Below are 25335 nucleotides of genomic sequence, written 5' to 3'. Positions count from 1 at the left end.
GATAAACAGCACATGTATCCAACTACCCAGTTCTGATTAAGTAACCAGATTGAAAAGTCATCACCTGGAAATGTTAACTGTTTTTTTTCCACAGATGCTGCCAGACCTGTTGAGTATTTCCAGCATGTTCTGTTTTTATTTTATATTCTCAGTATCCGTAGTATTTTGCTTTTGCTTCTAAATTACCTGGAACTGTTTCCTAAAATCTGTCTCTTAATATTAAATGACCTTCATAGACTGTTGCATATTTGCTTCTACTTTTTAATGGGGCAGATGTAAGAGACCACCAGATGTAGTGCCACGATGGGCAAGAAAAGCAGGTCATTGGTTGCAGATATTTCAGCCAAGTGGTGAATGGAGGAGAAGGCAACCAATGACATGACCCAAGAGTGACGCCCACCTGCCATACCAAGGTGAAGATGGGATCCACAGTGTTCCAGCTGCACTGCTATCTTGGGGCCTATCATATATTGCAGAAGTACCCCAATGCACAAGAGCTCAATATGCCAGGCATAGGAGTTGCACATCCCTTGAGTAGGTTTCCAAGTGTGTCCTTGGCTTCTGGGTCCAGGTGGAACTTCAGCTCTGCAGACAACTGAGTGGGGAATACATGGAAGGAAATTTTAACCCCAGAACTGGTGGGTTCGGGTCAGAGGGATATAAAAATTTTTTAAATCTCAAACTCAAACCCAAATTGCCTTGAACCCATCCACTTTGGATTTGAACAGAGTTTGGACGGAGGGTTTGAGGTTAACCAACCAGCTCCCAGAAAGTGTGTCGCTGATGAGGTTGCCTGCCTCAGATTTTACCACCATTTTTAAATTTAACCCTGGCCAGCCAGGTTTCCTGGGCCAGAATCTTCTGTTCGGCGTGCAGGGGAGGGCGTCACATACCTACATGTAAAATGACGCACAGTGAGGTTGGGTATGCATCCCGATGTCACCGTCCGTCATTCCGATCTTCAGTTTGGCGTGCGCACCGGAGTTGGCTGCGCGCCCGCGAACTGTCAAAGGCCTGTTAAGGCCATTAATAATCTAATTGAACTAATTGTCAGGGCTGCCTGTCCAACCTTAAGAATTCCTCCTCACCCTTGCCCACCACTTGGAAGTTCAGACCCATCGAAATTGGGTCCACAGTCTTTGAATGTGAGCCAAAGAGCTAACACATATGTGACCCATAATGGGGAGGGAGAAATGTCACATTTTGGGATCTTACAAGACCACAGAAAGGCTTTCGGAAAAAGCAGCTTATCAATTCACATCAGACCTTGCCTCATCTAGGCCAGGGAGTTCCTTAAAGCCGCTCTCACTGTGACAGCATTACATCAGCAAAAGTGCAGCAGAAGCACTGTTTACTCGTGCAAACAAGCTTTCCACTGCACTGCTGGCAAAGTAGCACCAACAGACCAGGTGTGGCTTTGAGGAATTTCCTGGCCCGAGTGTTTACTTGGCCTGTTTTCAGAAAGAGAGGCACATGGCAACATGTCCAAGAGCCACGACTATCCAGTTCTGGCCACACAATGATGCTATTATTATACTCCCTCTCTGCCTGCACTTAGATTATCTTTAAAATAAATACAGGACAGTGCCAGTCAACGGCCATAAAATGAGATGCTCAGAGCATCAATAGGAGTGACTAATGCTACTGAAAGTATTTACAGCACACCCAAATTCTCAATAGTAATATATTAGCAAACCTGAATATATAGTCAGAATATCAGTTCACCATCAATGCATAATACACGTTATTATCAATTATTTATAAATTATAATTGTAGTTATGTATTTATTTATTAGTTCATTCCAATGTTGCTATTATAATAGCTTGTTTACTGGACACAGTAATGTGATCTTGTCATAAATATTTTACTATATATTTATGATTAGTGCAGCATTCTACTGCTTAGTGACTTTTCATAAAGGTTATGAAACATTTGAAGAAGTGCCAGCCCGCAAACTTATCAAAACGGTTTCCTTTATTCAGAGTGCCTGACACATTGGGATGTATTTTATGTTGGGGGTGATAGTCCTGCTCCCACATGTAAAAGCCAGGGTGAACCCACCTCCGGTTACCAGGTTCACCCCACGGTCATTTAACTGCTGACTTAATTGGCTTGAGATGGGACTTCCACCCCTCAGCCTCAGAAAGTCCCACCTCATAGAGTTGGTGGCCAAACAGAGGCCAGCAGCTCTCCAGTACCAGCAGCACCCCTGGGAGTGGCGGCCACCGCCATTACTGTATTGAAGCTGTATTAAGGCATTCTGCACTGGAACCGGGACCAGAGGTAAATCAGGGGCTCTCGCCAGGGCTAGATTGGCATGTCCTGGCGAGGGCATGATGGGGGACCGGGGTAGACAGGTCTGGAGGAAGGGAACCGGCGGTGGCCCAGGAGGCCTGTTAAAGAGGCAACCCCGCCGCACCTAGCCCCCCCACCACCACCACCCCCACTTGCTTATGACCAGCCCACGCATTGAAAGTTGCCTGGCTAGATATTTCATGAGGGCCTTTCTTGCTGCTGATTAAATCCCAATGCTGGTGGGGTGAGGACTTTAAGTGGCCATTAATTGGGCACTTTAGGGCCTCAATTGGCCAAGGGACAGGCAGGCATCCTGACAACTGCCCTGCAGCTTGTAAAATTGCAGTGGGGCTTGGACCTTGGCCAGGTGGGTAGGCGGTGGGCATGGCAACCATAACAGTTTAGGCATCACCCACTTGCCTGCCAACCAGCCAACAGTGGTGGATGTCGAATGGGGGTTGTAAAATCCAGCCAATTATAAAGACTTTAATAATATATTCTAACATTTCCTTAAACTATAGAATGGTTACTCAAAAAGGTGCAACTTTCAGAGTATGAATTGAAATCTGGATTAAAGAGTTATAGTCCATTGATAACAAAATCAATACAGTGGCAACATATTTTTGATTGCTCTATGAGCGATGTTTATGATGCATGATGGAGAAAAATATTTTTTTCTAAAGTGATTATTGTTCTGCATTAATGGGTTAATTGAACTATTGTTGCTATAGCATAACAGCAAATATTTTCTAGTAGAGTAGAAATATGGTAACAATGGAGGATGTTGCCTAAACATATAATGGAAATTGGTGGATAGTTGATATTTCAAGCAGCATTTTCTCTACTACAGTGCTCCTCTCAGCAAGATAACCCATATTGGCATATTTAAACTGCTGGTTCAAAATTCCCTAATGCACTCATTGAAAAAAAATCCAGCAACTAGATGTGAGGCAATAAAACTTATTGTCTAGTTCTGTCCATGGTACCCCAGCTGCAGAGGTGAGTACTGTCACAACAGTATTTTCATGACAGTGTTACAAATTTTGAAAGAGACTGTATTTTAAGGTTACCTTTAAAAACATTGAATTGATTAAAAAAAACTGAAACAAAATGGATCCTGGTGGTCATACAGTTTCTCTTGTGAATTTGACCCGTACCACTCAGATGTGGACCAGACTATGGCCCAGAATTTCATCCCTGGGTCAGGTTCACTGAATCGGGAGATTTCCCGGCTCGGTGAATCCGACCTTTAAAAGTGTCTGCCCACAAGTCGGATTTTTGGTCAGGGTGTTGGGGGTTGGGGGGAGGGTGGGGCTGGCGTGTGGGGGGCTGGGCAACCCCAGAACCAATACGCAGGCTGCGGAGGCGGCCCACGCATTGAAAGTTGCCTGGCTAGATATTTCATGAGGGCCTTTCTTGCTGCTGATTAAATCCCAATGCTGGTGGGGTGAGGACTTTAAGTGGCCATTAATTGGGCACTTTAGGGCCTCAATTGGCCAAGGGACAGGCAGGCATCCTGACAACTGCCCTGCAGCTTGTAAAATTGCAGTGGGGCTTGGACCTTGGCCAGGTGGGTAGGCGGTGGGCATGGCAACCATAACAGTTTAGGCATCACCCACTTGCCTGCCAACCAGCCAACAGTGGTGGATGTCGAATGGGGGTGCAAGGCGGGCTGGGTGCAAGGCCTGCCTTTGTGCCCCTGGACTATGTTTAAATAAATGAAAAATAATAATGGAACAAAAAACAGTCCTCCAGCCCTTGTCCCTCAGCCTCCACATACTTCCTATGCCCCATCCATGCCAATTTATGCCACCCCATGTCTTCCCATTTGACCCCATGACCCCATACTCCCTAAGCCAACTTAATTCTCCTCTACCCAACCCCCATGGACCCTATACCCCCATGCCAACTTAGTGCCAATTCATGCCAACCCATGCCCCCCCACAACCACTCTTCATCCTTACCCCCTCCATGCCAACTCAACTAGTATCCTTAGACAGTTCCTTGACAGCTTTGACACTTCCTAGGTAGCTTTGACAGTTTTGATGCTTCTGGATATCATGGATAGCTTTGACAGGTTTGACAGCTGGGCAGCTCCTTAACAGTTCCTTGCCTGCTGGATAGTTCCAATGAGTTTGTGTGTAAAAAGTGCACAATCATGTACACTTTTAACAATCCCAAAGGGTGCCTTACCTCTCCCAAAGGTGTCCTGGGACCCTATCCAAAGGGATAACTTACCTCTCCAAAACAGTACCCTGATTATTCAAATACATCCACAGTTCAGATCTCTTCTTATCTGTTCTATTCTGCACACTCCGAATTCCACATGTCTTCCAAAATCCCACTACAGTGGAGGCAGCCAGTGATTTAAATGGCCAGATGCCTCCACGTATTGTGCATGCGCAAACCCTGGCCTGACTCCAGACGGGAATCGCCAGGTTAAGGAGCAAGACTTAGAATTTTTTGCCATTTCCGGAATTTTTGCCACATTGCGAGGCTCTCTGTCAAGGCAAAAACCTGGGCATGTGTTTATCTCGAGTGGATTCACAAAAGACATTTGTGCTCAGATTCTTGTCCATCACCCACTATCTATTGCTCTTAACACCTACAGGTTAACTCACCTAGTATCCTAGGACAGTTCCTTGACAGCTTTGATACTTCCTGGATAGCTTTAACAGCTTTGACACTTCCTGGATAGCAATAACAGGTTTGACACTTCCTGGGTAGGTTTAACAGCTGGATAGCTGCTCAACAGTTCCTTGACAGCTGGATGGTTCTTTGACAACTGGACAATCCCTTGACAGTTCATTAAGAGCTGGACAGCTCCTTGATAGTTGGACAGCTGTTTAACAGTTCCTTGACAGCTGGTTAGCTCTTTGATAGCTTGACAGTTCCAATGAATTTGTGTGTAAAAAGTGCATAATTATGTTTAATTTTAACAATATCAAAGGGTGCCTTTACCTCTCCCAAAGGGTGCCTTATCTCTCCCAAAGGGTATCTTACCTCTCCCAAAAGTGTCCCAGGACCCTATCTAAAGGGTTAGCTTGTCTCTTCAAAGGGGTATCCTGGTTAACCAAACACATTCACCAAATTCAGACTTCCTCTTATTTGTTTTAATCTGCACACTACAGATTCCAAACCACTAGTCTTCCAATACCCAAGTTCGGTGGATGCAACTGGCAATTTAAATGGCCAGCTGCCTCCACAAATCATGCATGTTCAAACCCCAGCCTGACTCCAGTCCCGCCACTGCAAAAATGGGAAATGCTGGGTTCAGGGTGGGACTTAGAATTTTCTGCAATTTCCAGGATTTCCGCCACAACAAAGATCCTCTCCGTCATGGCGAGAATGCAGGCCTGGGAATTCAACGGGCCCTCAAACAGACATTGGCTAAGATAGGCGCCCGAGTACAGGCCTAACCAGTTTCCTTATTTGGAACATGATTCAACATTCTTGAGACAATGGCTTACAAGAGGCAGATCCATAGAGAACCATTTTGAAAACATCTTCAGAGAAGCAGACAAGAACTTCAAACTCAGGGAGAGGGGGACCAACCAGGCTAAAAGAGTGCCACACAGCAGTTCTTTGAAAGGAATCTAAAGAAGCTCTTCTCTGCCATCTGCCTGATTCTATTCACTAAGCTACCTGTGAAAGCACCCTCCGGCATTTCGACAGTGGAAGCTATCACAGCAGCAGAAACAACTCTACAACCTAGGAAACTTTCATTTCAGACAACGCAATATCTTGACTTCAAAAATATCAGGCTTGCACCGAATATGGACTAAGTTGATCCAATTTGTATAAGTATCGTTTTATCTTCATTTGTAACTAATCTTTGTGTGCGTATGCATTAGTAACTTCCACAGCAATAGAGTGAAATGAACTAACCTTTTTTTAAGTAAAAACGCTTTGCTGCTGGGTTATTTTAACTTGAATTTCCCACTCCACAGGTAAGAAAATACACACACACAAACAAATACAACATTATTCAAGGGTGACTTTAGGGAAACACCTTTAAAAACATCTGTGACAGTACTAAAAGTAATATATCCTCCAACACTGATATCAGCATTGTGGAGCTGCTGATTTAAGACTGCCTGCTAAAACGCACTAATGTACCAATGAGTAGTGCGTATGTGGAAATAACACCAGCTGGTTACCAGCTGATGTTACACTCAGTACCACGCTACTCCATGCTTAAATGAGTAGACTTTCCACTAGCTTTAAAAATGATGACACTACTGAAATCAGAGCTGCACGGACTAGCAATGGAAACCCAGAAAGGCAATGCAACACTTGACTCTGTAGCCTGGGAGTTTCGAGTTGCCATTGGTTCAGAGTTTCTTGGCCACGTCACCTGGGTCCAACCACTGGAATTGTGAGCAAATGCTTAGAGGAGTGGAGCTGTCGGGTGCCAGCTGATCTTACTAACAGAAGCAGAATGTGGGTGGAGAAAGATAGGAAAATACACTGGCAGCCCAGGCATCTGACTTGTCCCTCATTATCAGCAGAAATTTTAATAGATACACAAAAAGCAGCAAATGGGAGCACAGAAAATTGATGTATTGATTTCTTATTTTATTAGCTTCTTTTATAGTTGACATGTTTCAGCCTTTGTAAATGTTAACTGCTAACTGGTAGCAGCCACTTGGCAGTTTACAATAACCAAGTTTGTACTGGTTCTGGATATATGTGAGACCAATACTGTGGGCTTTGCCCTGGGTCCCCATGAATCATTTTCTTTCTTATTCCCTCTTTCCTTTCCTTGCTGGGTGACGCATACCTACTTGCCAACATGCCTCTAGTCTCTGGCCCAGATGGTTACTTTTTGCTTGTGAGCCTGGGCTGAATGTCGGCAGGCTATGCAACTGTGTGTGGCATCACAACTGAGTCCATTTCTGTCCTTACTTGATTTACACATACATGCACTTTCCAGCCAGAGTCATTGGGTGGCAAACAGAATTGATTTTTTTCCCCCTCTCCAGGAACCTAGAAATGTATAGGTCCAGAAAAGTCCAGCTCATCCACTAGCTGCCTACCCTAAAGGACAACTAAGGTTAACTATAGTGCTCTAATGCTGTCCCACCCCTGAAATCAGCTAACAAAACATAGACCAGGATGACTACATTCTGTCCTGCACACTCAATGCACTTACAGTGAACCTCTGAACAACTGTCTTTCAGACCACTGTTAATGGCAGGGCTGCTTACTTGAACCACTTTGCAAAGAGATGTTAGCAATTGCCTTAAGTGGTGAAAGGAGGGTGCCCATTTATAAATGACAGCAGAACCAGGATACAGCAGGCTGGCCTTATACATGGGATTCAGCACAACAGAGTTCACCATGCTGGGAGATGATACTAAGTGATACAGGGGTGAGAAATTTTCTAAAACTTAATACTGCTCTTTGCTTTTATTGCCATCATACTGCATCTATATCAATTTACTTCCCAGGTTTTCCATACAAATGGAGTTCTTCTTGTATTCTGGGGTGTTCTGGAAATGACAGAATTGTTGTTGATTCTTAGCTATACAGAAATCTCCTTTAAATGAATCAGAAGCAAACTGAAACAGTCCGAAATGAGTGAACCATAAACCAAATTAAACTATGCTGATGAAATATATGGGTCCCTGTTGGAGGTCTCTGCATTGACCCCTTTCAACAAGTATAGAAGCTTCAAAGAACTGTACAGTCCTCTAAAGGCATGCTTTGCATTGGTTCAGTTCTTCAGTTCCTGCTTCATTTTCTCTATTACATAGATCAGTACTAGTAAAGTTAAGGCACCAAATACCTACTGTGACACCATTGCAGCTTTGACCTAAAGATTTTACTGTCGTCACACAGCTATTTGTTGGTTATTTACAATAGCTTTTGCTGGCATCAGTAGCTGACCTTTTCCAACTGAGTACTGACTGAAAGCATGTACCAGGACAGGGCATTTGGAACTGATTTATACTTAAATTGTTTCCTGGCAGCACTGTTTACATATCAGAATCACTGTGTGATGTCTAACTTTGAACTGTGGTTTGTTCCATGTCGTGCAACTAATGATGTTTGTTAAAGTGCCCTTTGCTGTTCTAGGTGAGCTGGAATTGACAATTTGTAGTCAGTAATTTTACTTTTAGCAAGCAAGATAATTTATTAATAAAATTAAAATAGGAAATAAAAAATAAATGTTGGTTATAGAATTGTTTCTAATAAGATGACTGATATCTTAATGAGCCATGTATTTGAAAAATAGCTGGTCTACCATGGCTGACAGGATCCATGGAATTGTCCGCAGTATCAACCACTGCCATCTGGAGGGAAAGGGACAGAATTGGGAAAAAAAATCACAAAGAAACACAACTGAATATTTTTACAATGTGTGCATTTACAGTAGATGGCTTATGTGCATTTATACATTTGTGCATTATACATATGTGCATTTACAGTTGGCAACTTATTTAAACAGACTGCTATTACTCTTTAATTTTTTGGTGTTGATATTCATTGGGTGAACAGTGAGCAGGGAGCCTGTTAACATCAATGAAATGTTTAATCCAGGTTTGTGATCAGATCTCACTTTCATACTCATGGCAAGCTGCTAGTTCCAAATGAGGGTTAGTGGGCCGCTCACTGAACAGGATGGAAAGTCTGGTGGTTCCTTCATGTAGCCAAGCCAGAGGTTTCTCAAGATAGGTAAGGAAAGAGAAGTAATCCCATGGATGACATAAAACAAAGGACATGGCATGTGCACAGGAGAGCATTCACACAGCTTGTAGCCCCACAAGAATCTCAGGAAAACTAGTTTGAAACTTTTTTTGGAGCAGTTAGCCCTTGTTTGACACCTAACATTCAGTTCCAGTGGAGAGGAATGCAAGCTGCCCTCCCTTCACACACTGCAAGGCCAAATTTGCATCAGGGTGCTAACACATAGTTGGAACACAATTTAAACATTATAATGTAGTTCCTGCATAATTCAGGAGGGAGTGCTGGCTGACTAATCAAGGCCTGTAGGAAAATTGCATCGAACAAGCCTCAAGCAAAAAGTCAGCATTGAGTTGTTCTAAAAATGTTCATCATGCTCCAACTTATTCATGCTGAAAATAGAGATGGAAATCGCCCCCGAGGTGTCATCATCTTCCTCTTTCACAGCAATTGTTTAAGGCTTCTTTTCAGCTCTATAGGATAGACTAAACTGATTTCTCAATTTCTCAACCAACACTTTCTCAAGGGCAACTAGGGATAGGCAATAAATGCTGGCCCAGCCAGCGATGCCCACATCCCGTGAAAGAATAAAAAAATGCTTTTTTGTCTGGCTACTTATTATTAAAGTTATAGACATGTCACACTATCCATGAGGGAAAATATGAGTGCCAGGATATCCCTTCTGCTTTTAAATAATGAATGAAACATTGAGAAATCATCTACTTCATTTCACAGTCCATGAGGTAAGAATATCAGTGAATGTCACAATTTCCTTTCGGCAAATGTGGTATCTAGATTTTTATGACCGCTGGTAATATGCGAAAGCTGAATGTTTTTGCCAAAAGCTTGCAACTATGCTCTTTGTTTTAGTTGAAAGAGAGAAACAATTACAGCCACATCTCAGGAAGAACTAGCCTGGTTTCTACAAGTGAGTTAGTGTTCAATAAATCACCCAACTATCAAGGCAGAAATTATTGCTGGGTGCTGTTAATGTGCTCATGGCATTTCCTCTCTCTGCCATTTTAATAAATGCTAAGGCCATTAGGCATTCAGATGATAATATCACCCCAGGTTGGTTTACCAGAAGAAGTATTAAAGTGGATATATTCTCTCCTTCATGTCCTCCCCATCTCAACTCCTGATGTTGTTGACAAAGATGATGGGCAGAATTTTTCCATCAGCGAGCTGGGGGTGGGGCCCACTCACCGACACATAAAATGACGTGGGATGACGTTGGGCAGAACCCCCGACGTCATCCCGCCCCATTTAAATTTTCAGGTAGGCGGGGGGCGCAGCAAAATCAGCTGTGGGCCCGCCGACCTGTCAATGGCCAATTGAAGCCATTGACAGGATCATTTGAACAATTAAAGGACCTGTTCGTCCAACTTTAAGGTTGGCGGGCAGGCCAGGAGCCCTGGCGGCAAATAGAAAAAACATGAAACCTCATCCACCGGCAGGATGAGGTTTCATGCAGCGTTTAAAAAAGTTTAATAAAGTTATAGTGTAAATTATGAACATGTCCCATCTCATGTGACATTGTCACATGAGAGGGTCATGTTAGGGAATTTTTTTTTCTCTACTTTTAATCTTTTTCAAAGTGTAAGCGATCTCCCTGAGGCAGCACTTAGCCTCAGGGAGATGTGCGCTCTTTTGTGCGCATGTGCGAAAGAGCGCACTCTTGCTTTTGGGGAATCCCCCCCCCGCCCACACAGGAAGAGCATAGCACTTCCCGCCGGGCGTCACACTGGGTGGGCCTTAATTGGCCCGCCAATGTAAAATGGCGGTGCGGTCCGCTTCTCCGGCGGGGATCGGCTCCCCACCCACCGGAGATTGGGTCGGGCCCGCCCGCCTGACAGGCAGAAAATTCTGCCCGATGTATGGGCTCACAGATACTGGCAGCTATCTAGTATCTTGCCAAGCAGCAATTCTTTATGTGAGCTTGAACAATAAATGTTGGCAAGTTATTCAATAAAAGACGGACATTGTAGCCACGCCTATTCCTATCCTCATCTTCCACCCACAAAGATAGAGAGATGGAATTGCATGGGGCTTTCTGGATAGTCTGCTGCAGAATGAAGACCTGGGAAAACCCTAGGAAAGCTGCTAGTTGAGATCAGAAGAAAACCTACAAAAATTCTAGGCATCAGCTTCCAACAGGTTAATGGATGGACACCAGGGGTAGGAACTCTGGATGATTTTTCCCCAATAGCTGAGGACAATTGTAGTACTAAAGTCTGGATCTTCCTCATTATTTGTGATCAAGTACCACATTGGGTACATTAACCAACTGAGAACTCGGGGTGTTTGGTAAATTCTTCACTTAAAACCAATAACATGATTATGTCTTCTCTTGTTTTTGGTCTTAAAATTCAAATATGAGGGAAAAGGGATAAAAAATAGCAACTAAAAATAAGCGGTTCTTCCCTGGCGAAAATAATTATTGCAATAAAAATAAAGCTGCAAAGAGGTCATTCGCGCACTGAGTTAAAATTGTATCATCCATAATGCATGATATTAGTACCATTGCTGGCTCCATTAACAAATACAATCAACATTTGTCTGTAAAAGGCTGACGGATTTTCAGTTCAAGCACAAAGAACAGCACACAGCAGATGCAAGACTGGATTGAAGTACATACTTTCTCTGCCCCTTTCTTTATTTCGAAGAAATAGAAGGTGCTGTTCCCGTAGCTGTCGTCCGAACGCTTGTTCCTGGCGCTGTTTCTCCAGTTTACGTTCCTGTTCCAGAAGCTCCTGCTGGTGTTGCACAGCTAGCAGTTCCTGTTGTTGCTTTCAAACAAAGGCAACTCTTAGGACACAAACATTGCAGAGGAATCTATCAGTTCCACAACTGTCTCACGACTGATTGGCCAAGGGGATGGCACAAGCTGCTGAGTGTTGGATCTCACCCAGAGGCTGCTGAGTTCAGACTGCAAGGCTGCCAGTCATTGGGGTCCTTTGCCTTGGCTACCTGAGCTTTACTTACACCAGTCCTTAGCTTGGCCACAAGATGAAGCACTATACATCAGCAAGGTGATTCATCTTGGGGTGCGGAGGTGGGGAGGGGGATAGGTGAGCTGCTTGTATCATATGACCTGCAGAATGTGTTGGCAGCTGACATGAAAAAGCCCACAGCCATGCAATTGTCCCATCTTTCCAGATGGACTGGAAGTAAAGTTTTTTGCTTTAATAAAGAGGAACAAAATGGGACAAAACCGCATACTTCTAAATAACTTCTTAAATAATATAAACTACCTGGATGGGACCTTCTCCTGTTATATATTATAGGTCTTTTGGCTTGAATGCAATGGAAGGTAAGCCAGCATGACTTGAAATGATCACTCAATTGTTTTCAGAAGTTCCTGATAGTAATGTTTCAACTGAATGACAGTGTGAGTTACACTGTACCACAAATAACACACACACAGTTCTGGATATTGCCCTTTAATTGGTGCATTTTTTCATGAAGAGATAATTATGTATATTTATTCTGTTGCAGACACTTCCAGCAGTTGAAGTTGACTCCTGTAGGAATGTGACCCCTTCACAGATTCTCTAATCCACTACACAGGAGATGCACAATAGGGAACTATGGGCTATTGAGCCCAAAAAGACTCAAGTGGGTCGGTGTTCATTGAATTCAACGAAAATGAATATTGGTCAGTTTAAAATAATGCAGTCAATCTACAAACACTAGTTTTATCTTTGGGTGGCAAGTTTAAATCTACCCTAAAACCTCAACACTCATAAATGACAAAACTATCAGTGAGACCACTCAAATTCTTAAGCTTAGCAATGAATTCAATAACCCATTGATCTCCACTGTATTTTGTGAGTTAGAAGTTTTAGACAAGTAATACAATATTAAAACAAAAACAGAATTACCTGGAAAAACTCAGCAGGTCTGGCAGCATCGGCGGAGAAGAAAAGAGCTGACGTTTCGAGTCCACATGACCCTTCAACAGAACTGAGTGTAGTTAGGAGAGGAATGAATTATAAGCTGGTTTAAGGTGGGGGGCAGGGGGAGAGAAGTTGAGGGTGGGGTAGTTGTAGGGACAAGCAAGCAGTGATAGGAGCAGATAATCAAAAGATGTCACAGACAAAAGGATCAAAGAGGTGTTGAAGGTGGTGATATTATCTAAGAAAAGTGCTAATTAAGAATGGATGGCAGGATACTCAAGGTACAGCTCTACTGGGAGTGGGGTGGAAAGACTGACAAGGTATTAGTTGTAGATTTAAAAATAATGGAAATAGGTGGGAAAAGAAAAATCTCTATAAATTATTGAAAAAAACAAAAGGGAGGGGGAAGAAACGGGGTGGGGATGGGGGGAGGGAGTTTAAGATCTAAAGTTGTTGAATTCAATATTCACCCCGGAAGGCTGTAAAGTGCCTAGTCGGAAGATGAGGTGCTGTTCCTCCAGTTTGCGTTGGGCTTCACTGGAACAATGCAGCAAGCCAAGGACAGACATGTGGGCAAGAGAGCAGGGTGGAGTGTTAAAATGGCAAGCGACAGGGAGGTTTGGGTCTTTCTTGCGGACAGACCGCAGGTGTTCTGCAAAGCGGTCGCCCAGTTTGCGTTTGGTCTCTCTTCCGGGCTGAATATTGAATTCAACAACTTTAGATCTTAAACTCCCTCCCCCCATCCCCACCCTGTTTCTTCCCCCTCCCTTTTGTTTTTTTCAATAATTTATATAGATTTTTCTTTTCCCACCTATTTCCATTATTTTTAAATCTACAACTAATACCTTGTCAGTCTTTCCACCCCACCCCCACTAGAGCTATACCTTGAGTGTCCTGCCATCCATTCTTAATTAGCACTTTTCTTAGATAATATCACCACCTTCAACACCTCTTTGATCCTTTTGTCTGTGACATCTTTTGATTATCTGCTCCTATCACTGCTTGCTTGTCCCTACAACCACCCCACCCTCAACTTCTCTCCCCCGCCCCCCCACCTTAAACCAGCTTATAATTCACCCCTCTCTTAACTACACTCAGTTCTGTTGAAGGGTCATGTGGACTCGAAACGTCAGCTCTTTTCTTCTCCGCTGATGCTGCCAGACCTGCTGAGTTTTTCCAGGTAATTCTGTTTTTGTTTTGGATTTCCAGCATCCGCAGTAGTTTTTTGTTAATACAATATTAAATTGGTTAAGTTGTTATCATACGGTGACAGTTTCAAAAACACCAAAGTGTGGGGAGGGCAAGCGGGAACCAAAAAATGGTTGTAGGAAAACATGACCTTAAATAATATTGGAAACAGCTGAGCTTCTATGTAATGTTATCCACCTTCAGTTACATCGGAGATGTCAATATGATTGCTTGATCGTGTAATGTTGCCTATCACAGTTGTAGTGAAATAGCATTTAACAGTATATGCATTTTCCACGAGGATTGTCATATCCTTAACAATTGGGCTGCACAAAATGAGCTATTGGACAAGGCTTATCCAAGCCTCTGAGCTGAGAATAGATCATTCAAAGATAGTCACTTACCTCTGGTGCTATGCACAACAGGCCTAGGTTTTCATTTTTCTACTCAGGAATGCCAATGCAGATCTATATACTTGTCTCCACTGCTACCTGACGTTTCTGGTCAGGGCTGCTTACAGAGAATGGGTCCCCAGCAAGAAAGTGGAAGCCCAACTTGGAAAATTGGACGCTGTTGCTGCAGCACCTGAAGTGGCAGATTTTAGTTTAAAGGAGACACTCGGCCCTCCGATAATTGAAGGGTAACTGTAATCAAAGGTAAGGTTGTGGGGCCTGAGCTGCTTTTCCTTCCATCATCAGGCCCCTCCACTTCTGCCCCACTTGCTCTTTCCCTCATGGCAGTTCCGAGGGTGGCAGGGACATGAGTAGAAGATGCTGATGGTAGTCATCAATATCCTGTCCTGCCACTATCCTGCCTGACTTGAGATGGAACATCAGAGGAAGATCCAAGCTATGGTGTCCTCATTCCTATCAATAATTCAATAATATCATCACATGTAGCACAGCCCAAGGATGTTATTGGCCATACTATTTTTGTGGCACTACACTAAAGAATTCAATTGTGAACCACCTGACAAGGTGGAGTGTTACACAGCCATTTGGGTGATCCCATCTATTAAATCTATTTCATTTAGATACTCATAAATAATTAGATGCCTCCATTCAACTCAGGGAACACTAGCAATTTCAAGTATTCTGGTGTTTATCATCCCATCTATGTGCAGTGCATGTTGGTGGATTTGATGAGTTTTAAGCTGCATTACCTTGAGGTGTTCCTGAAGCTGGACTTGGTGCTGTCTGGTGAGGGTTTCATGCTGTTTCTGGAACTCAGCAAAGAGAAGCTGTTTCTGAAGCTGTTGTTGCTGCTGCAACAGGAGGAGTTCTTGCTGTAACTGGTGTTCTCTTGCAGTTGGGTCCACAGCTGGCATTGTGATCCGCAGGTCAGTTCGTAAGTCTACTGGAGCGGTTGGTTGTAGCGCCACTGGAAGTGGCGAGCTGACTTCAACTATTCAATTAAAAAAAATATATAAACTGTCATTTCTGTCACTGCCTTTAGAAATGTATTATTTTTCTGTTTATCAATTCATATTTGTTTCCTTAACCATTTGCTTTCATGCCATCTGTCAAGGTGAAGATAATGACCTTTGCCATGACCAGCTTTAATGCCAATGTCAGATTAACAGGAGGGCACAGCAGATGGGGTAAGTTAGACAACATAGGATAGATTCTGACTTTGTGCAATAAAAAAGAAAAAAGAAAGACTTGTATTTCTATAGTGCTTTTCATGGCCACCAAACGTCATCATAGTGCTTTACAGCCAATTAAATACTTTTCAAATGTATTGTAACATAGGGAAGAATTTTCTCCCTGTTGGGGGGGTTTGGGCGGGAGCAGGCGTGGGCGGGCGCGCAGCCGATTGCCACCTGTGATCGGCTGGGCGCTGCCATTTTATGTGGGCAGGCTAATTAAGGGCCGCCCAGCGTGACGCGCACCCGGAAGTGCTGAGTGCTCCCTGTGCGGGCGGGGTGGGGGGGTTGCCTGAGTCGGGGAGTGCGCTCTTTCGCGCAAACATGCGGAAGAGTGCAGAAATCTCCCTGAGGCACAGAGCTGCCTCAGGGAGATTAGTTTAAGTTCTGAAAATTTTAATAAAGCAGAAAAAAAAAGTAAGACATGTCCCCTCATGTGAAAGTGTCACATGAGCTGGGACATGTCTATGATTGTTATTAAAGATTTTTATAAAACTTTAAAACCCTTCATGAAACCTCATCCCACCCATGGATCAGGTTCCATGATAAACCCGAAGGCTGCTTGGGCTCTTCGCCTGCCCGCCAACCTTAAGGTAGGACAGGCAGCTCAGTTTATTGTTTTAACGACTGTTTAAATGGCCTTAATAGGCCTTTGACAATTCGTGCGCGTCTGCCGAACTGAAAATCTGAATAGCACGCGGTGATGCCAGGACGCGTGCCTGACGTCACCGTGCGTCATTTTACACAACAGCAAGTGGGCCCTGACCCCACTCACAGACCTGAAAATTCTGCCCATAGGAAACACAACAGCGAATTTGTGCACAGCAAACTCCCACAAATGACCAAATAATCTCTTTCAATGCTGTTGATTGAGGCATAAATATTGATCAAGGCACCAGAGATAACTCCCCTCCTGTTCTTCAAAAGAGTGCTATGGGATCTTTTACAATACTTTACATCCACCCAAGGAGGCAGTTCGGGCCTTGGTTTAGCATCTCATCTGAAAGACGGAGAGTATATAACAGTGACAGAAATAAAAAACAGGCTTGCATTTATATAGTTTGTGCCTTTTACAACCTCAGGTTGTCCCAAAGCTTCTTGTAGCCAGTGAAATACTTTTGAAGTGTAGTCCCTGATATGCTATAGCGAAACACAGCAGCCAATTTGCTCACAGCAAGGTCCCACAAACAGCAATGTGATCATAACCAGATAATCTATTTTCATGATGCTGGCTGAGGAATAAATATTGGCCAAGACATCAGGAATAATTTCTCTGGAAGTTGATGGAAGGAAAATTCAGGAGAGATATAAAATGGGCTACCAGAACACCCGGTGTCTGCATGGTGCACCATCTGCTGGTTCAGCCAAGAACTGAAAAGAAATTTAAGTGTGGGACTTCCCAGCTTAGTTGCTGAAGCAAGAAAATGGGATGCCCAACTTCTGGTAGGATGGAAGTTCATTTAAAACTGGATTTGCAAATATTGAAATAATATTGTTAAAAGTAAAATATTTTATTTTCTTAAGCATTCTGAGGCAGATTTCCGTCTTCATCGGCTGGGTGGTGGGGTAATCATTAGGGTGAATTGTGCACTTCCTGTACAATATGGCCAATTTTACTCCATTGATTTCAAAAGCAGTCCATTGAAGCCAACACTGGAGGCTCAGCAATGGAAGAGCAATCCTCAGCACCTTAACTACCTCTTATTATCACCACCACGACTACTGCAGAAACACCAATTAAAAAACAGCCTCCATAATGGTTCACTGGGCACAAATAATTAATTAATTTAATTGTTCTAACGCTTACAACAAAACTGCAAATTGGAAGTGGATCATGCATGAAAGGAAACTGGTGGGTTTTTAATATTCAAGAGATACATTTATTGGGGAAATTTTGAGACTTGGCTACTTAAACTGCTGTTCCATCTGCCTCTCGGGTAAAGCTGGTGAAAGGGGTCTTGTGATTGGATGAGACCACAGGGAGAGGTGGTGGGTAAGGCAGAAAATGTCAAGGACAGGGGAGGCTTAAATTTTCCTTGTGGGGGCTGAAGACCTGAAATAGTAGTCTTACTCCTGGCTCCACAAAGTTAAGAGTAAGACTTATATCTAGAGGCTTTTTCTTCTTCCTGGCTGGTCTTGATTGGCATTTCCTGCTCAGGCTCATGTTAAAATTACAGTCAAACCCAAGCAAGTCATTTGACCTTAATCTGCATGGCCCTGCCGACTGTGGTCAGGCAGCTTAGCTGGTTGGCAGGATCCAGGTGACTATCCAGAATCTTAGCAACCCAGGGTATTTCAAACACATATCCACCCCAATTGGGTGTGTTGGGTTAAAATTGCTCCCCCCACTCCACCCCTGCTGCCCCCCTCCACCACAACCCCAACCCACAGACAGAAAAATATGCAGGGAATTCCCCTTCTACCTGGACACCTCTCTCAATCAGCATCAACAAAGAAGATTTATTGGTCATTCATTCCATTCGCTGCTTGTAGAACCTTTCTGTGAAAATGGAGTCGGGTAACAACGTCATGAAAGAAAAACCTTTCTAACAGGGAATACAAAAATGGAAGAGATGCTGAACAAACATTTTGTCCTGTCTTCATTGCAGAGATGAAGAAAGGACAACAGAAGCCCTGGAGGACAGCATGAAGGAAAAATAATAGAAATTGCAAAAAATTGCAAAAGTAACTGAACGCAGGACAGCATTTGCCTTCATATCAACAATCGCTGCTCTTCAAAAAGAAAGCCATTGTATGTGAAGTCCTTTGAGGCATTTTTAAGGGATTTGATAAAGCACTGCATTAAGGGGAGGTGGTGGCTTAGTAGTACTGTCATTGGACTGGTAATCCAGAGACCCTGGGTAATGCTCTGGGGACCTACCGGCAGATGGTGGAATTTGAATTCAATTAAAATCTGGAATTAAAAATCTGATGGTGACCATGGAACCATTGCCGATTGTCATAAAAACCCATCTGGTTCACTAATGTCCTAGAGGGAAGGAAATCTGCTGTCCTTACCTGGTCTGGCCTACATGTGACTCCAGACCCACAGCAATGTGGTTGACTCTTAAATGCCCTCTGAACAGGGAAATTAGGGATGGGCACTAAATGCTGGCCTTGTCAATGACACCCACATCCCAACAACGAGTAAATTAAAAAGAAAAGTGCAATCTTTTCATCCTGATAAACAGAAATCCCAGAAGCTATATTGCCAGTCAGGTTCAAAGCAATCCCACTGGCCAAGAATATAAGTGCCAAAATACCTGGGTAAATTTCCCACATTGACTGTGGATACATGGTCACCTGTGTTGCATTTCGCCATATGGGTTGGAAGGTACCAAGATGAATCTCCAGGCTGCATCGGGTTAGTTAAATTTAGTCAAGAGACTGCATATGGCCATTACAATTGAGTTGTTATAGAAGAGGGCAAAGGTAGCCCAACATATGGGGTGGAACTTCTTTGAGGAAGCGACAAATTCTTTGAGGAAGTGACAAGAAGGGTTGATGAAGGTAGTGCAGTGGATGTTATGTACATGGATTTTAGCAAGGCACTTGACAAGGTCCCACATGGCAGATTGGTCAGGAAAGTAAAAGCCCACGGGATTCAGGGTAACATGGCAAACTGGATAAAAGGTTGGCTTTGTAACAGGAAACAAAGGGTAATGGTCGATGGATGCGCTTGCGAATGGAAAGTTGTCTCAAGTGGTGTTCCACAGGGCTCGGTGTTGGGACCCTTGCTGTTTGTTATATATTAACAATTTGGACGTGAATGTGGGGGGCACGATTGGGAAATTTGCAGATGACACAAAGATTGGCCGAGTAGTGGATAGTGTAGAGGATAGCCATAATCTCCAAAATGATATAGATGGGTTGGTGGAGTGGGCAGTAAAGTGGCAGATGGATTTTAACATAGAGAAGTGTGAGGTCATACATTTAAGGAGGTCAAACAGTTAAAGAGATTACAAAATAAATGGGAATATACTAAGAGGGGTAGATGAAGTGAGAGATCTTGGCGTACAAGTACACAGGTCCCTGAAGGCAGCAGTTCAAGTAGACAAGGTTGTAAAGAAGGCATATGGAATGCTCCCCTTCATTGGCAGAGGTATAGAATATATAAGTAAGGATATAATGTTGGAATTGTATAAAACACTGGTGAGGCCACAACTGGAGTATTGTGTGCAGTTCTGGTCACCACATTACAGGAAGGATATAATAGCTCTGGAGAGAGTGCAGAGGAGGTTTACAAGAATGTTGCCAGGGTTAGAAAAGTGTAGCTACGAGGAGAGATTGGATAGGTTGGGGTTATTTTCCTTAGAACAAAGAAGGCTGAGAGGTGACTTGATTGAGGTGTACAAAATTATGAGGGGAATAGATAGAGTGGACAGGATAAAATTGTTTCCCTTGATGGAGAATTCTAGAACCAGAGGACATAGATTCAAGATAAGTGGCAGAAGGTGTAGGGGGGACATGAGGAAGAATTTTTTTACACAGAGGGTAGTGGGTGTCTGGAATTTGCTGCCTAAGTTGGTGGTAGAGGCAGAAACTTTAAACTCTTTTAAAAAGTACCTGGATCTGCACCTAAAGTGCTATAAGCTGCAGGGCTATGGGCCGGGTGCAGGAAGGTGGGATTAGAAAGGGCACCTGGGTGTCCTTGAGCTGGCATTGTCAAGATGGGCCGAATGGCCACCTTCTGTGCTGTAGCTTTTCTATGGTTCTATGGTTCTAACTTAGCCCTTGTCAGGCGGGCTCGGTGGGATGGTCGGGAAGCCGACCGCCACCCGCAATTGAGGCCGGAAGGCGATTTCACGCTGGCTGGCCAATTAAGGCCCACCCAGTGTGGAACGCGAGCGGCAGCGCTCAGCGCTGCCTGTGCAGGCAGGGGGAGGAGGGTGAGCGGGGCGAGCACGAACTTTGCGCATGGACGCAACTACGCACAGAGCTGCCTCAGGGAGATGAAGAATTTTCAAACAAAAAATATGAAAAATGTGATAAAACATGTCCCCTTATGTGACTCTGTCGCATGAGTAGGGACATGTTACAAGTGAAATTTAAAATTTTTATTTTATTTTTATTTGATGTTGGAAACCTCATCCCGCCCATGGATGAGATTTCCAAAAAAATGCAAAGACCGCGTGGCCTTTTTGTCCGCCCACCAACCGTAAGGTTGGACGGGCAGCGAAAAATGTAACTTAATTGAGACTTCAATGGCCTAAACAGGCCTTTTAATTGTTGGCAGGTGCGTTGCCAATTCCCGTGCACGCTCACTGACCAGAATATAGCGCGACTGCGCGATGACGCCGGGACGCTCGCCCGACACCATTTTACGCTCAAGCGGGTTGGGCGCGCACCTGCCCACCGAGGTAAAAATTTTGCCCCATGAAAAATTGGCCATTTGACTAAGGCATAGGAAAGGTACCAGCACTCACACAACTGTACCTCAGGAAGAATCAGCACTTTCCTGTGGGTTAGGGGAAAACTTGAATAAAAATGGGAACATAGAGGAGCAGAAACCATTAAAACATTTAAAAACAGTAAAAACAATTAAAATTTTTCATTACAGTAAAATATTAATTTAAAAAGTAGAATTGTGCAAGGACTAAGAAAAATATCATTTCTGTCCCTGAAATCCTGACAAATGATTTATCCTTTTAACAAGATTTTGTGGTGAACTGGTTACTCAATTACCAGGAACTGACTGTACCACAGTTAGCACACACCTTGCTTTGAAAGGAAATGATTTTCAAGAAAAAAAGCTTGACCAACACTCCTTTTGTGTTTGGGGAAAGGAAGCAGCCATTTGTCAATTTGTTATGCTGCTGTTGTGCCCAACTAATCCAATAATACCTTGAAATGAGATTTACATCACAGTGTGTGTTTGTAAACAATATGAAAAGATTTGCTGACAATTTTTGCGAATAGCATCCCCTTACATGCTAGCACTTGTAGCAGATTTGTGCTTTGCCATTCAACATTGGATTTCATTGTTTAGATACAATACTGATGGCTTTTGGAAGCACACAGCAAGCACATCCTGAATGCTGGTTATCCCACAGGTCCGCAGACCACACAGATTAGCTAAATTGAGTGGAGACTCAACCCTTTGAGCACTGGATTTCCTTTGCAGCTCTCTAAGTATGCACCTGTTTTCTGCTACACCACATCTGCAATAATATTTTTTTGCTGTAACTCGTCAATGTTGAGTTATGCCTCGTTCCGCCTGGCCTATGACAGCGACCCTGTTCTCCTTTGGGATCATTTTGAGGTCAGTTTGACAATACTCGGGCTGCCATAAAATTTACTGGAACCTGGGTTTGACTATTGATACGTCCAGACAAGGCATCTAATTTGAACATCCCGCTGACAAAAGAAATGTTATCACACAGATGGCATATCACCAATACTGTGCCACCATATCAGTCAGGGTATTGATGCCATGTTGTCTGACACAATGAACAACCTTGTTGGACAAAATTATTTTAATTCTCCACAATGTGCTTCAGTTTTATATTAATGTAGATGGGGAAAGCAGCATCTACTAAGCCAGCCTCAGCCTAGGGCAAGTCTGTGTGCAGAAGCTGTCTCTATGTTTAGCAGTCTCTTGAGTAATCTAGGACACAAAAAAATAACTCGCAAATCTTTTAGAACTCTTCCCTGAAGCAATGCTGCTAAAAATAAGTCCTCAAGGTTTTCAATCAGACAAGAATTTTTAATTTGCCCCTTCAGAAGAAGTGAATATATAGGAAAAATTCACTCCTCTTACTAATGTACAGAAAATGCTCATTCAAGATTATTTTTATACAAGCTCCTGAAAAAAAAGTAATTTAAACCAACTGTCAGACATAATTATGAAATCTTGTTGTACTCACAGAACATATTCAATGGAGAGTAAACCTGCTGAGGAAAGCCTAACTTCTACATCTCAACTGCAGTTATCAGTAAGCCAAAACAAAACACACATACAAAAAAAAAGTTTTCCACAAAGCTTTAGGCATCAAACCAAAAATCCAATTTAGTGGACTGTAATCTATATTCCAACCTTCGGGACTAAATATAACCCAGTTTACAGGGAAAAAAATCAATAGTGCATGGTAAGCGCAGGGCAAGTACATAAATATTTCATTGCACGGGGAGATGGCAATCAGCAAAGTGATAGCTCTGAGTGGGCAGGTTTTGGCCCAAAGGATGAGTCACAATTACTCAGTGCAACATTGAACAATCGCTTGTCCTTTGCATGTCACAAATGCCACCCACTCACAGCATTCCTAGGCCTCGTATCATTAAAAAAAATGCTTGAGTATGACTAGAACACTTTATCACAGGAAGGATTTACTACCTTGCTTCTCTACAGCTATAAACTGGGTATTTGTATTCTTTTCAGACACCAGGGATAGAATATTGAGCTCAGTGGGTGGGCATGCGCCTGACCTAGCCGAACGCAAAATGATACGTGATATTTTGTTTGGCGGGCGCGTGCCAAAGTCGGCAGCGCGCTCGCCAACAATTAAAAGGTCTATTAAGGCCATTTAAAGGGTAATTAAATTCAAATTTACACTACCAACATCCTGGTTGGTGGACAGGCGAAAATGGCCTTTGCACTTTTTGGGAAACCTCATCCATGGGGGGATGAGGCTTCCAACAGCAAATAAAAATAAAGTCAAAATTTTACACCTGAATTAAAAACATGTCCTGCTCATGTGACAGAGAGTCACATGAGGGGACATGTTTTATGACATTTTTATTTACTTCATTAGTTTTTTTAAACAGCGCTTCATCTCACTGAGGCAGGTCCGAGCACGCCCACCAAGGGCAAAATCGTGCCCCAGGTTTACACATTGTTTGATATTTCTTTTTCTCTTTTGAGGATCTTTGATAAAATCAAAATGTAATCTGAATTTAAATTTTAAACAAACTCACTAAACATTGTTTCTATTGTCCTTAAATCAATTTACCTTATCATTGTGGCTCGTTTATCAGAAACAACTTTTGTTCACTTCATCACCAATCCCCTGGCTATCTCAAACTTTGCGCCACCTGCAGCTAAGGGGGCAAAGACCACGGGCTGAATTTTCTGTTTGGTGGGGGTGGGGGGGAGGGCGGAGTGGGAACGGACGCAGGCGGGTGTGAACCCGATTGCCGCCTGCGATCAGGTCCACTCCGCCATTTTACGTGGGGGGGCCAATTAAGGCCCGCCCAGTGTAATGTACAACCCCCGAGGATAGCGGGAGTAGGCGGGCGGCAGCGGGAGTGCATTGTCTGCCAGGTCCAGTGGCGACCCGGCGGCCTGTTTATATGAAGCGCTGGCAGTCTTTGCGAGGCTGCTCACAATGACAAGTGGAAGAGCTCACCAGAGGGCTTCTGGTGAGCAGGATAGTCCGGAGGGTAGGCCAGCAGAGCAGGAGAGGCTGGGGGGTTGGGTGGCGGGACAGGCCAGGCCGGTTTCTCAGATGACTGCCTTGCTGCCCTCCTTGAGGAGGTGGCAGCCCGGTGGGAGGTGCTGGTTCCCCAGGATGAGAGGAGGAGGCCCCCCCGACATGACAAAATGTGCCTGGGAGGAGGTGGCAGAGGTGGTGAGCTCCCGCAACATGATGCAGCGCACCTGGATCCAGTGACGCAAGCACTTCTACGACTTGTTGCACTCTGGCAACATGGTGAGTACCATGTTGGCATTGGTCATGTAACCCAGCAGGTTGTCTCCACGTTAACTAATCCACTGTCCTTGTTCTTCCTTTCAGCATCATCAGAGCAGGGCCGGGAGGAGCAGCAGAAGCCCCCTCTTCACACCTGAGGGCCCTGAGGTCTCACCAGCGTCACACCATTTCTGCCAGGCAGGCGCCAGCGCAGATTGTAGCACCTAGGTAGGAATTAGAACATCGGCTAGTGTCACGGGGCACAGTGGTGAGGGCACTTCACAGTTGCTGGAGGAGCTGGCAGAGACAGAGAGTGCCCATGGTGCCAGCAGTTGGAGGACTGCTGGGGACCAGGCACATGCTCAGTTGGTGCCTGATGATGTGCTTCTGGAGCCATCTGCAATGCAACAAGGGCAGGAAATGTGGCCGAGTGTGTGGGAGCATCTGTGGGAGATACATGAGCCTATGCTTGGCTTGGTTTCCATGGTGGAGGAGTATACGCGGACGATCGCCGAAGCATTGAGCCACATGTCCAAGCGCCATGCGTCCTCCATGGAGAGAGTGGCGACTCTCATGGAGATGCTACTCCAGGAGACCCGTCAGGGCTTCCTGGGGATGCACTCTGACCAGCAAGCCCTCACATCGGCATTGACCTCAGCTGGTCAGTGCCAGTGTGGGAGATGGTCTGGGCATCAGCTTTCCCAGCTCAGTGCCCATCCATCCACGGTGAGCAGGGAGGTCCGAAGCGACCCCACATTGGTGCAGCAGTTACCTGGCGGCTCTGCGGGCTCCTCTCAGAGCGCTCCGGATGACAGCGGCAACTCCTCCACCCCTCTCCCAGTGACCGTAGCATCTGGTGAGGCTGCGACGACTGGGGAGATGCCAGCTGTGGAACTGGCAGCTCCCTCCCAGGCGGGGCCAGCACAGGCTCCACCAAGGTCATCAAGGCCAACAGGACAGCAGAGTCAGCAGGCTGTCTCAGATGCTACT

At 44.2% G+C, this 25335-nt stretch overlaps 1 protein-coding gene across 2 annotated transcripts in view; it reads right to left on the bottom strand.

Moving 5' to 3' along the window:
- LOC144678862 (histone deacetylase 9-like) overlaps nucleotides 1-25335 on the bottom strand; it is a 635070-nt gene that overhangs the window by 500787 nt on the left and 108948 nt on the right. For both annotated transcript variants that reach the window (XM_078538855.1, XM_078538856.1), the window contains exons 2-3: nucleotides 15236-15477; nucleotides 11625-11775 (exon numbers count right to left, since the gene is read on the bottom strand). In XM_078538855.1, the coding sequence (XP_078394981.1) occupies nucleotides 11625-11775; nucleotides 15236-15477 (393 nt within the window). The remainder of the gene's footprint in view (nucleotides 1-11624; nucleotides 11776-15235; nucleotides 15478-25335) is intronic.

This window comes from Cetorhinus maximus, chromosome 3 (genome assembly GCF_964194155.1).
Source record: "Cetorhinus maximus chromosome 3, sCetMax3.hap1.1, whole genome shotgun sequence".
NCBI lineage: Eukaryota > Metazoa > Chordata > Chondrichthyes > Lamniformes > Cetorhinidae > Cetorhinus > Cetorhinus maximus.
Note: the sequence above shows the minus strand (reverse complement) of the source record. Positions and strands in the feature narration are given on the sequence as shown.